The sequence below is a fragment of the Astatotilapia calliptera genome, chromosome 6 (genome assembly GCF_964374335.1).
Source record: "Astatotilapia calliptera chromosome 6, fAstCal68.1, whole genome shotgun sequence".
NCBI classification, from domain to species: domain Eukaryota; kingdom Metazoa; phylum Chordata; class Actinopteri; order Cichliformes; family Cichlidae; genus Astatotilapia; species Astatotilapia calliptera.
The window spans coordinates 14,612,495-14,624,629 of NC_137427.1; the positions used below are offsets into that span (position 1 = coordinate 14,612,495).

Genomic DNA, 12,135 nt, shown 5'->3' on the forward strand with positions numbered 1-12,135 from the left:
GCGTACAGCCTCAGGGTGCTGGATTTGGGGTGAAACCCTCCATGCATGGTAAGGAGCTTTCTTGTCTTTATGTCAGTGGCTTCTATCTCCTCCTTTGGCCAGCCTATTACCCCAGCAGGGTACCTGATCACGGGCAGGGCGTACGTGTTGATGGCCCGGATCTTGTTCTTACCATTCAGCTGACTCCTCAGGACTTGCCTGACCCTCTGCAGGTACTTGGTGGTTGCAGCTTTTCTAGCGGCCTCTTCATGGTTCCCATTCGCCTGTGGGATCCCCAAGTACTTGTAACTGTCCTCTATGTCTGCAATGTTGCCTTCTGGTAGTTCAATCCCCTCAGTTCTGACTACCTTCCCTCTCTTTGTTACCATCCGACTACACTTCTCCAGTCCGAACGACATTCCAATGTCATTGCTGTATAGCCTGGTAGTGTGGATCAGTGAATCGATGTCTCGTTCACTCTTGGCATACAGCTTGATGTCATCCATGTACAGGAGGTGGCTGACAACTGCTCCGTTCTGTAGTCGGTATCCGTAGCCAGTCTTGTTAATGATCTCACTGAGGGGGTTCAGGCCTATGCAGAACAGCAGTGGGGACAGAGCATCTCCTTGGTAGATCCCGCACTTGATGGTGACTTGTGCTATGGGCTTGGAGTTGGCCTCTAGTGTTGTACGCCACATCCCCATTGAGTTCCTGATGAAGGCTCTTAGGGTCCCATTGATCTTGTACAATTCTAGGCATTCCAGTATCCAGCTGTGGGGCATTGAGTCATAGGCCTTCTTGTAATCAATCCAGGCAGTGCACAGGTTGGTCAGTCTGGTCTTGCAGTCTCGGCTGATTGTTCTGTCTACCAGTAGCTGGTGTTTTGCGCCTCTGGTATTCTTGCCAATTCCTTTCTGTGTCCCGCTCATGTATTGACCCATGTGCCTGTTCATCTTAGCCGATATGATGCCTGACAGGAGCTTCCATGTAGTACTGAGGCAGGTTATTGGTCGGTAGTTGGAGGGGACCGGTCCCTTCTTGGGGTCCTTGGGGATCAGGACCGTCCGGCCTTCAGTTAGCCATTCCGGGTGTCTCTCGTTAACTAGCAGCTGGTTCATTTGTGCTGCCAGACGCTCGTGGAGTGCAGTCAGCTTCTTCAGCCAGTAGGTGTGAACCATGTCGGGCCCTGGTGCTGTCCAACTCTTCATACTGGAGACCCTTTCTTGGATATCTGCCACTGTGATGGTTACTGGACCCTGTTCAGGGAGGTCGCTGTGGTCTGCCCTCAGATCCTCTAGCCACTGAGCATTGCCGTTATGGGTTGCATCCTTCTCCCATATGCTCTTCCAGTATTGCTCCGTCTCCAGCCTTGGTGGTGCTGTTCTCTTATTGTTCCCTTGCCACTGAGAGTACACCTTTGCTGGTTCTGTGGAGAACAGCTGGTTTATTCTCCTGCCTTCTATCTCTCTGGTGTACCTCCTCAAGCGGCTGGCCAAGGCTGTGAGTCTTTGCTTGGCAGTTTCCAAGGCCTCAGGTATGGACAGCTTGCTGTATTTCTTAGGCACCTTATTTGTCGCACCTTTCTGCAACTCCGTTAGTTGGCTAACCTCCCTCAGTGCTACTTTGATCTTGCCCTCTAGCCTCCTTCTCCATGGAGGGTACTGCCCCTTGTCGCTGTTCAACTTGTAGCCAAGCATCTCACTGATCACTGTTGCCGTATTGTAGATCAGCTTGAAACCTGGATCCCCCGTAGCCGGTTACCAAGATTACGTGAAGTTCCCTCAGAAGGTCTGCTAGATGATGTTAATGCAGCACTACGGGCAATACCTACAACCACGATTACCGACACTAACAAGCTGATCTACAATATATATATATATATATATATATATATATATATATATATATATATACATATATATATATATATATAATATTCTGTAACTTCTGTCGGTGCTGTGCTTTTTTGGAAATCGAATTTCCCAGAGGAACCCACCCGAGGGATTAATAAAGTTCTATCTAATCTAATCTAATCTAATCTAATCTAATCTAATCTAATCTAATCTAATCTAGTAAGAGTGATCTCATCAGGTTGAGCATATAAAAGCTAATACTATAAAAAGTATTGTGGTAACACACTACATGAAACACAGTACAAAACAAAAGTGTTTCTCCCTTTCGACCTAATAATCAATAATATCATTAAATCTACTGAAAAGGAACTATTAGATAATGTTGAGTCAATTTTAGATATGTAGCAATGAAAATGTCTGCAACGGAGGGTTAAACACAAAGGGAGGAAAAGTTAGGCACTGTGGTGTTTACGAAAAGAAAATGCACCAATCAAATTTGCTGCTGGACTTTTACACCTTTCATTTCACACTGACATGTCAGAATAACTCAAGTAGCATTAACTTAAACTGTAAACAATCAAAGTTAAAAATTCTGTTCTTATTGTTCATGAAACTGTTCATGTGGAGGGATGAAGGACTGGAAACTTCCAATTCAGTTTGTGACAAATGTCTTCACTTTTTTGGAGAAAGTTGTAAGCACTAGGGCCTTCATATGATCCATCCATCTCAACACCCTGTTTGGCTTTTGTTGACCACTTTGAGCCTGTCTCTCCTTATCAGAACAGTTCATTTCCAGTATAAACCCATCAGGATTCCCCTTTGATGTTATTCCTCCTCAACTCCTTAAGAAGGTTTTTCCTACCCTTGGTCCTTTTATTCTTGCCATTATTAACAGTACATTGACCTTTTGTAAAAATATTTTTGGGCAATTCTCGCTGAAAAAAAACAGGCCTTGACCATTCTGTTTTGTTTCAGGGGCTGTCTTCAGGCTACCTTTCTTTTCTAAACTCCTACAAAAAATTGCCTTTACCCAACTGAAGTCCTTCCTGGGTGAATGTGCAATTCTGGAAGTGTTCCAGCCAGGACTAAAAGCTCACCAAAGCAATCAGTATGTTTTATTAAGGCTTTTTTAATGTTATATTTTTTAGCAATAGCTTCTGGTGACTGTGTGCTACTTGTGCTTTTGGACTGAACAGCTGCCTTTTAACGCTGTGTTCCTTGAGATCCGCGTGTCCAGGGTGGAGCAGTGGGTGGGCATCACTGGCTGAGCTCTCCAATGGTTTAGGACCCACCTTTCTGATAGAACCTTTACCTACACCTCTGCTGCCCTCCTCTGGCGGGATTACACAAGGCTCTATTCTTGGAACTGTCCTTTTCTATTTGTACCTGTTACTACTTGGAATAATTTTACAGAAAAATAATATTTGCTTCCATTATTATGCAGACGACTGTCAAATTTATTTTCCATTGATGCAAATTGCAGCATCCTCTCTCATCAGTGCTTTGATCACCAGTGAACTGCCTACTCAGCATACTGTCAAACTGGTCATGGTGGAAGACGTTGAAGGTCCAGACTTTCTGTTGCATGTCCTCAGTGTGACCCTCCTTTCATCTGTGAAGACAACCGGCACACCATTGGACAACCTGCTGGTTCTAGTGTTCACAAGTAAATGTCAATCAAGCTGCACGGCTCTGCACAGGACCCACTAAAGGACGTCAGTCCCTCATGCCACCCTCACAGAGTCTGTTTCTGACAGTTTGGTACTGCTGGGTTTATACACTCATCCTTGCCCATCTCTTCTTGTGTAACAGCCTTAGTATCTCCTCAATAGGACTGAAAGATTATGAATTTAACTGAGTCTGTGATCGAGTGTTACCTTCATTTTTCTAGCACTTTATAATCATCTGTGGACCTGAAAGAGGAACCAAAACCTTAACAAACACCTGCAGGAAGAGTTGGAGAAATAATAGGAAATTAAACGTCAAATTCTTGAAATGAAACTTAATGTTAGTGTGAGTAATAGCAGTAATAGCAGTACTACAGCCGAAAGCTCTGGATTTGTGTCTCAAAATCAAACAGTGTTCATCTTTTGTTTCTAAGCAAGTGACTCAAATACTGGTGAGTACAGAACGAGCCACACTAACTCAAAACTTCACTTATACTGTAAGTGCTAAAATTGTAAGAGTGCATTTTTTACAGTGGTTTGTTTTAATTATCTATATTAAATTAAACTTAACTCTCATGAATGTTTCTCCTTCTTTTTTTAAGTCTCAGAAATGTTGTTGAATTCAAATTCAAAATCAGCTAATTTTTCTCTTAAAGTGATACTTTTTTTCTGTCAGCTTACACATGATGCATAGTGTTTTGTTTGCATTTGACAAGCAGACCTGATTTTTATTTTTTGGAATTATATCACATATTTTGGATTTTACAACATTTGCTGTTGAAAAGATGCTGAGAAAGTGTTGTCCTTAAACACTGAGCAACCACCTATACCACATGGTGACATAAGCCTTCAAAATGTAGCCAGAATTGCCTTTTTTAAGTTTCCTCCAGTGAATGATCAGAAAACACATAGAAAGTACAGGGTACCGATACTTGTTTCTGTTTCTCTACGTCACCAACATTAAACTGGTGCAATTTATTAATATCCTGATATCCCACGATGCTGATCCTCAAAGTATGCTACAGAAAAATCATGACACCAGTGTAGAATTCAATTGAATGTAATTTTTTTAAAGCTGAAAACGGCATGCTTCAGTCTCCTCCTGTATCCATATGAAGTTATGAGTGTTAAAAGTTGCTGCAAAAATCTTGAAACTTTAAGAGTGCCAAATTCCAATTCACCCCCACTTACTTAAGAACCAGGAAGTGTGAAGTAAAAAAAAGAATATGCATGGCTTTATAAATATATTAAAGATATTTTACCGGAAAAAACGGCTGAAGAGAGATGATGAATGATTTTCCATGGACTAAACTATGACTAGAATTAAAGAAGTGGTTATGAAACCAAACATAGTCACACTCTCATCTGAAACAGTGCAGGATAACATGAGAAATTTATTTAAACTTGTAAACAAACATAAAGTCCTGGGATTAACTTCTTAGACCTGATTGATATAACACAGTTCTAAAAATCCTAAAACTAGCTCGGGGTGAGTCCTCCAGTCAGGAGATTGTAGTGAACGGCAGCACTTAGTGAGTAAGCTCTACATGTAGAAACATAAAGTGAGTGTGCAGGTGATGTCTCTCAGTGGATTACTCTACTCTTAAATTATTTGATGTGATTCTGTGATTTTTGGACTCCATGCAACATAAGATAGTTATACCTTGAAGATTTTTTCAAGTTCTTTGCCTCATCTGAAATTGCTGTCATGATCCCACTTCGACAGTTCTAAACCACTCACAGAAAATCGTTAGACTTTAACTCATCATGCTTTGACTTTTGTTCCCAGAGTGCAGATATGTTTGCTGCCAGTAATCTGCGATCTGAAGATCAGTTTCTGTGCTCCGTCTGTCTGGATGTGTTCGCTGATCCAGTCACCACACCATGTGGACACAACTTCTGTAAGAAGTGTATCACTCAGCACTGGGATAGAAATGCTCCTTGTCAGTGCCCCATGTGCAAAGAGGCTTTCTACTGTAGACCTCTGTTGAAGGTTAACACTTTGTTCTCTGAGGTGGTTGCTCAGTTCAGAGATGAAACTCAACAGAAAGCCAAGAGGAGCAGCGCAGAGCAACAAGCTGCCAAACCAGGAGAAGTTCCCTGTGACATCTGCACTGGAACCAGACTGAGGGCCCTGAAGTCCTGCCTGGTGTGTCTGACCTCCTACTGTGAGACTCACCTAGAACCTCATCTGACAGTCAAAGGTCTGAAAAGACATCAGCTGATTGAGCCTGTGGAGAACCTGGAAGGCAGGATGTGTATGAAGCACGATAAACATCTGGAGCTGTTCTGTAAGACCGATCAGACAAGTGTCTGCACGCTCTGCTCTGTTTTAGACCACAAGACTCATGAGTTTGTACCTCTGAGAGAAGAATCTGAAGAAAAGAAGACAGAGCTGAGGAAAATGGATGATGAAATTCAGCAAATGATCGAGAAGAGACGACAGAAGATTCAGGAGATCAATGAGTCAGTGAAGATGAGTAAAGATGCTGCAGACAAACAGAAAACAGAAGGTGTTCAGATCTTCACTGTTCTGAAGGAGTTTATTGAGAAAGGCCTGAAGAAGGTCATAAAGGAGATAGAAGACAAACAGGAAACAACAGAGAAACAGGCTGAAGATCTCATCAAAGAGCTGGAACAGGAAATCTCTGAGTTGAAGAAGAGGAGCTCTGAGCTGAAGCAGGCCTCACGCTCTGAAGACCACCTCCACTTTGTTCAAAACTTTTCATCTCTGAAAGCTGTTCCACCTACCAAGGACTGGACAGAGGTCATCGTTCTTCCACCAACGTATGAGGGGACTGTGATGAGAGCTGTGGCTCAGCTGGAGGAGACACTGAGGATAGAAATGAAGAAGCTGTTTGAGGCTGAGCTGAGGAGGGTCCAGCAGTATGCTGTGGATGTGAGTCTTGATGCTGATACAGCACATCCTGAGCTCATCTTGTCTGATGATGGAAAACAAGTGAATCATGGAGATGAAAAGCACAATCTTCCTGACAACCCGGAGAGATTTTCTTACTGTGTTTGTGTTTTAGGAAAGCAGAGTTTCTCTTCAGGCAGATTTTACTATGAGGCTCAAGTTAAAAGAAAGACTGACTGGGAATTGGGAGTGGCCAGAGAGTCGATCGACAGGAAGAAAATAATGACTCTTAGTCCCGAGGATGGATTCTGGACTGTAGTGCTGAGAAATGGAAATGAGTACAAAGCTCTCGATGAACATGATGTCTGTGTCTGTCGTCCGTCTGGTCCTGAGAAGGTGGGAGTGTTTGTAGATTATGAGGAGGGTGTGGTTTCCTTTTATGATATAGATGCAGCAGCTCTTATCTACTCCTTTACTGGCTGCTCCTTCACTGAGAAACTCTACCCATACTTCAATCCCTGTAATAACGACAATGGCAAAAACTCTGCACCTCTCCTCATCCCTCCCATTAATCACATTGAGTAGAAAAATGATTTTATATGTAGCAGTCTGTGTTAAGAACACATTCGTTGGTGACACTGATTGATTTGGTCTTCTTTTCTTCTCTGATTCTGATTGATTTCTTTGTGTTTTTATGTCATATTCATCTTAAATTGAGCTTAAAGTCTGAGTGATGCTGATTTTGACTGAGGCAAAATAGTCTTTAAATTTTTTTCTAATTACAAAACATTTTTGTTCTTTATTAAAAGATAAATAGAAGAATACATTTTATCAATATATAAATGAAAAATTGGATTATGTGCTGCTTCCCTGTTGAGTAATTATCATCAACTAGGAACACTGGGATAAGTGCATCTTTGGATCCAGACATGCTCATCCTTTCTCAAACCTCTCCTCACAAAAGACAAGAACAAAATCAGCATTAGCTCAGAGAAGGTTAACTAGCTCAGTATAGCTGAAGTAGGCTGATTACGGTTTTGTGATTTTTACTATTTGCTTCTGGTTTTGCATTGCTCTCGCTAACTTGCTGTAATAAAATTTCCTGTATTTGAAGTCTAAATTCTGAACATTCGCTCCTGAACTGATATATTTCAAATAAATGTAGAAAAATCAAATATAAAAAGGCAAATTTAAAATGACAAAAGACTGTTGACAATTGAGAATGTTTTTTTCCTTGTTTTTTTCTTTTGGTCATGCCTGTGATGATGTTATTCACTCATAAAGGATAAATAAATTGTGTTTGCATCACAAATCCACAAAAAGCAAAAGATCTGCAAGTATGACAAAATATTCTCTCAACCATTTAGTGGTAAAGAGGGCGGATTGCCAGTGTTTATAAATGAAAGTCTCTATTCTAAAATTAAACTATCCACATTCTCAAAAACTCCCATCTTTCATGCATAATTTTTATCACAGTGCCATTCAGCAGAGTTTACTAGTTAGAGACTCTAATTATCGTTAGCTCACCATTCAAACTCATTCGGTAGTTCAAGAATCTGGAGACATAATATTTGCAAACATAATAAAAAAAACATTAATTATGGATAAGGTGAGAAATTCCTCTTCCAGAGAAGACACTTACTTGTCCTCTTTCCTTCAGAACTTTTCCTCAGTAATTTTATCTCACAGCAAGTAAGTAAATGCAACAATCTGCTCATAGTGATCATGCACCCATCTTCCTGACATTAAACATCTAATCACAAATCAAACCCACCACAAGAGGGCGACTCATTACATCACTTCTTTAACACCCATTTTTTGATACTTTCTTTTAGACAGGGTGGATTATTTTTTTCTTGTTCAATGATGAATACCATTACAATTGAAAAACAACAAAATGAATTAGAAATTAAAACTGATTGCTATTCTAACAAACGAGCAGCTCAAATACAAGCACTTTTAATAAAGTGCAGCTCAAACCTTTTGGAGAAAGCTGCATTCCTCTGAGCAGAACCCAACACAACCCAGAAAGCTTTTAAAAAATAATTAATTGATTCTTTACAAATTTTGAATTTGGAGGTAGAATCGATATTTGTCAAAAATATCCAAAGTCCAAAAAATTTAAATACATTTATCTCTTCATACATTTACTGTTATTGTAACAGTAAATGTTCTTTTGCTTTAGACAGTAGAATATAAAATGAATAAATCTGAGAGTAGAGTAAGGCTTTATAAAAATAAAGTGGTACAGTAGATATTTACTGTCACTGTCATGAAAAACTAGGAGACAACCATGTGAACATGCTCTTAGAATACCTTTCTATTTTACACTTATTCATTGGTTCAAACGCTAAATTGTGACAAATGAAAGTTTTTAGGCAAGTTACTTGAACAGCATTGTGCCGCTCCCTGTAAAATCAGTCAAATCTGAGGTTGCCACTGGACCTTTTCAAAATCAGAGGATTTGTTTGTTGTTTGTACGACAGTTTTAACCTTCATACTGTAAGAAACAAAAACTATCCAGCATTTTTCATTTTTTTTAACTCCCCCACACTTTTTAAGGCAGAAAAAGAACACATTTAATGATTTTTTTTTTTAAAGTAAATTAATAAACCAAACCTATAAGTCTCAGGTTTTGAATCTAAAATCATGCATTTTTTCTTCCTGGCAAACATCATGAGCAGATATCGTAGTTTCAATATCAGATTCCACTGCTTTAATAACTGTGATGCATAACAGGAGCAAGTATTAGTTCACTGGATGGTCATCTTCTTTCTCAGTACTCAAAGGAGAAAAGTTGAACAAATGCTTTTTGGGTGAACTTTAAAGGGTTATATCACAATGGGCAGGGTGCAAATTTGCCAAGGGTGGATGGCAAATTTGGCTAAAGCCACTTTGCTATCCCACTCCCACTGAAAAAGCTTTCAAGTAAAGCCACAATTGTAAAAGTGGAAAAATATCTGACATATTGTTGAGTCAAATAAATAAACAAACAGGAGAGACATTTTCTCTTGGTGCAAAAGTGCAATGAACTCACCACTCACTGGGACAGCTGTGAGTGCAACACATTTTTCTTTGCTTTGCAGTTTTTTAATTATGCTTTAGATTAGCTACGTATGCTGATTAATGACCTCTTTCCAGTTTTAAAGAAATATGAGGGGTACTTCCCAAAATCTGAGATGCATTCCTCAGTCAAACTGGTTACCATGATTGCCCCACAAAACTGCAGTTTACCAAATAATTAAAGTGAGCTTGCATTACAATAACTTTTGTGAACTTTTGTCCACTTATTACTTTGAAGGGTCAGTCATTTCTAGCATAACCCACCATGAACTGAAACTGCTGTATTAACATTTCCACATTTATCCTAAATATAGAAAAGCTGAGACATCATGAATTATCTCAGTTGTAGCTGAGAAGTCAGTTAAACCTCAAAAGGTTGTTTCTTGTCTATTCAGGTTAAAGTACTAGTATGAACTGTGTCATGCCACAATCTAAAGAAACTCAAGAACAGATGAGAAACAAAGTCATTGATCCCTGTCAGTCTGGAAAAGGGCTACAAAACAATTTCAAAGGCTTCGGGACACCCTCAAACTGCGGTGAGAGACATTTCCCACAAATAGAGAACCCTATCCAGGAGGTCACAGAAGAATCCAGTACAATAGCCGCTGTGGCTGAAAACCACAGGTTTTGAAAATTCAGAAAAAGCTGGAGGTCAAGTTAGAGAGAAGTGAGCTTTTCTCGAAGGTCCACTTCTCTCTTTATTAACATTCCTGAACTAAGTTGTGTGTTTTCCAGCTAAACATGGAAATACAGAACAGATGAGATGTTCAGATCTACTTCAGTTTTAACTCATGTATGGGAAATTAATATTTTCACTCACATTATTCTCAGTTTACATGTAATTCTGAGGTTTTCCTGAAGTTTTCTTTTTTAATAGTATGAACTGGGACTTTTTTTTTTTTTTATCAAAGGCTTTTCCTGAGATGTTTAATACTCTATTTTGACCACTGTATTAAATGAGATATCATGTCTGCTTTATGTCACAATTATGATAAAAAGATCATTTTATCAAAGTGTTAGCTTCAAATGTAGAGGTAAAAATTGCCGTAAAAGATAAAACATACAGAAGTACATCACATAGATAAGTAGAATATCAGAACAGCTGCGACACATCACTATCTCACTGAGTATGCCAATTGCTATACCTATTGGCCTGCTGTTCAACCAGTTAATGCTCCTTAAAGTATATCTGGAAAGAGTCCTTGTCCTGAGGAAGCCATCGCACTGGCATCCTAGAGATAACTCTCTAACAATATGTGTGCAACTGCAATAAACATGCACAATAACAGTGTGTGGGTCCCAGTCATTACATGTATTATTTTACTCTTCTGAACTCCTTTTTCTGACCACCTGATATTTCCTCTGTGCTTGTACAGCCTTGATCCATGATTTGAATCTGCATTGTTAACTCAGGTGGGTGGGTGTTCAGATATCTGAGGTGAACAGCGTTTTGTGAGTTTCTGAATTTGCAAGTTGTAGTTCCAAATATCCACTAACACAAGTGGTTGTCTATTAAACAGGAAAGTGCTATTTAAACTATTAAAACTCAATACAAACAAGTTCCAGCTGTAGCATGCACTATGAAGTATGTTCAGTAAAACCAGAGCACTACTGAAAACCCAGCATTAATCCTGAAGTTAATGCTTTAGTTTAAGCTTCCTGTATGCAAAATTTTTGTTTTTACAGAATTGTTATCCTGGAAAAATTCTCTTTCTGTAATTTTAATTTTAAATTGCTTTTTTTTTTTACTTTGGCTGAAGTACGGTCAAAAGCTTTCATTTACTATATGCACTATAATTAACTTTCTTTCCTCCTACATATCACAATAAGTGGTATTACTGCAGCTTGGACGCAATCAGAAACCACTGCAGCTCAGCTTTTATTATCATTATGGTAACCTAGCATGCTGCTTTCAAAATGATTAAATAGTTTTTCTATTTACAATAGTTGTAGTACAATGACTCTTACTTTGATCCAAAATAAAAACCAGTGCAGATAAATCAGATGAATAACACTACTGCTTTAATTGTCTCAACTGTGTTTATTATTGATGTATACAAGTTTACTGAATAAAAATATTCAGTAAATTTATATACTTGGATGCATTTATTGATTGTTGGGTACTTGCAAGAAAAAAGATTGAATAGGGATAAAGTTGATGAACCATACCATCTTTAAGCAACATAATGATCAGCAAGCAGGAGTATGGCTTTATGCCAAGAAAAAGCACTACAGGCTGATGTTTGCTGTGAGAGTGCTTCTCTCGGTATGGAGAAAGTCAGAAGAGGTGCACTGTGTCTTTTATGAATTTAGAAAAAACAGAGGAGCTGAGGTATTGCACGAAGTCAGAAGTGGCAGAGAAGAACAAAGGGTAATGTGGGACAGTGAGATAGTCGTGAGGAGTGGAATAGGAGTGACAGACGGGTTAAAGGTGGGCATGGAGGGCATCAGAGATCTACTCTGAGCCCATCATCAGAGATCTTGTTTGCGGTTGTGATGGACAAGTTGACAAATCAGGTCAGGCAGACGTCTCTGTGAACAATGATGTTTGCAGACGATACTTATCTGTAGTGAGAGCAGGACCAGGTGGAAGAGACTATTGAGAGGTGGAGCCATAATCTAGAGAGAAGAGGAATGCAAGTAAGACAGAATGAGTGAGGATAGAAAGAGTAGAAGTAGTAAAGATAGATGAGTTTAAATTCCTGGGTTTAACAAT

The 12,135-nt window shown here is 39.4% G+C and overlaps 1 protein-coding gene across 1 annotated transcript; it reads left to right on the forward strand.

Annotated features, from left to right (window-relative positions):
- The first annotated feature begins 5,150 nt into the window (after positions 1-5,150).
- Positions 5,151-7,812, forward strand: LOC145429210 (E3 ubiquitin-protein ligase TRIM39-like). The gene has a single exon (XM_080302417.1). It carries the CDS (start codon positions 5,298-5,300, stop codon positions 6,939-6,941), a length of 1,644 nt encoding a protein of 547 aa, XP_080158543.1. The 5' UTR covers positions 5,151-5,297; the 3' UTR covers positions 6,942-7,812.
- The last annotated feature ends 4,323 nt before the right edge of the window (positions 7,813-12,135 follow it).

Coding starts and splice junctions, on each gene's coding strand:
- LOC145429210 (XM_080302417.1), top strand. CDS start 5,298: ATGTTTGCTGCCAGTAATCTGCGATCTGAAGATCAGTTTCTGTGCTCC.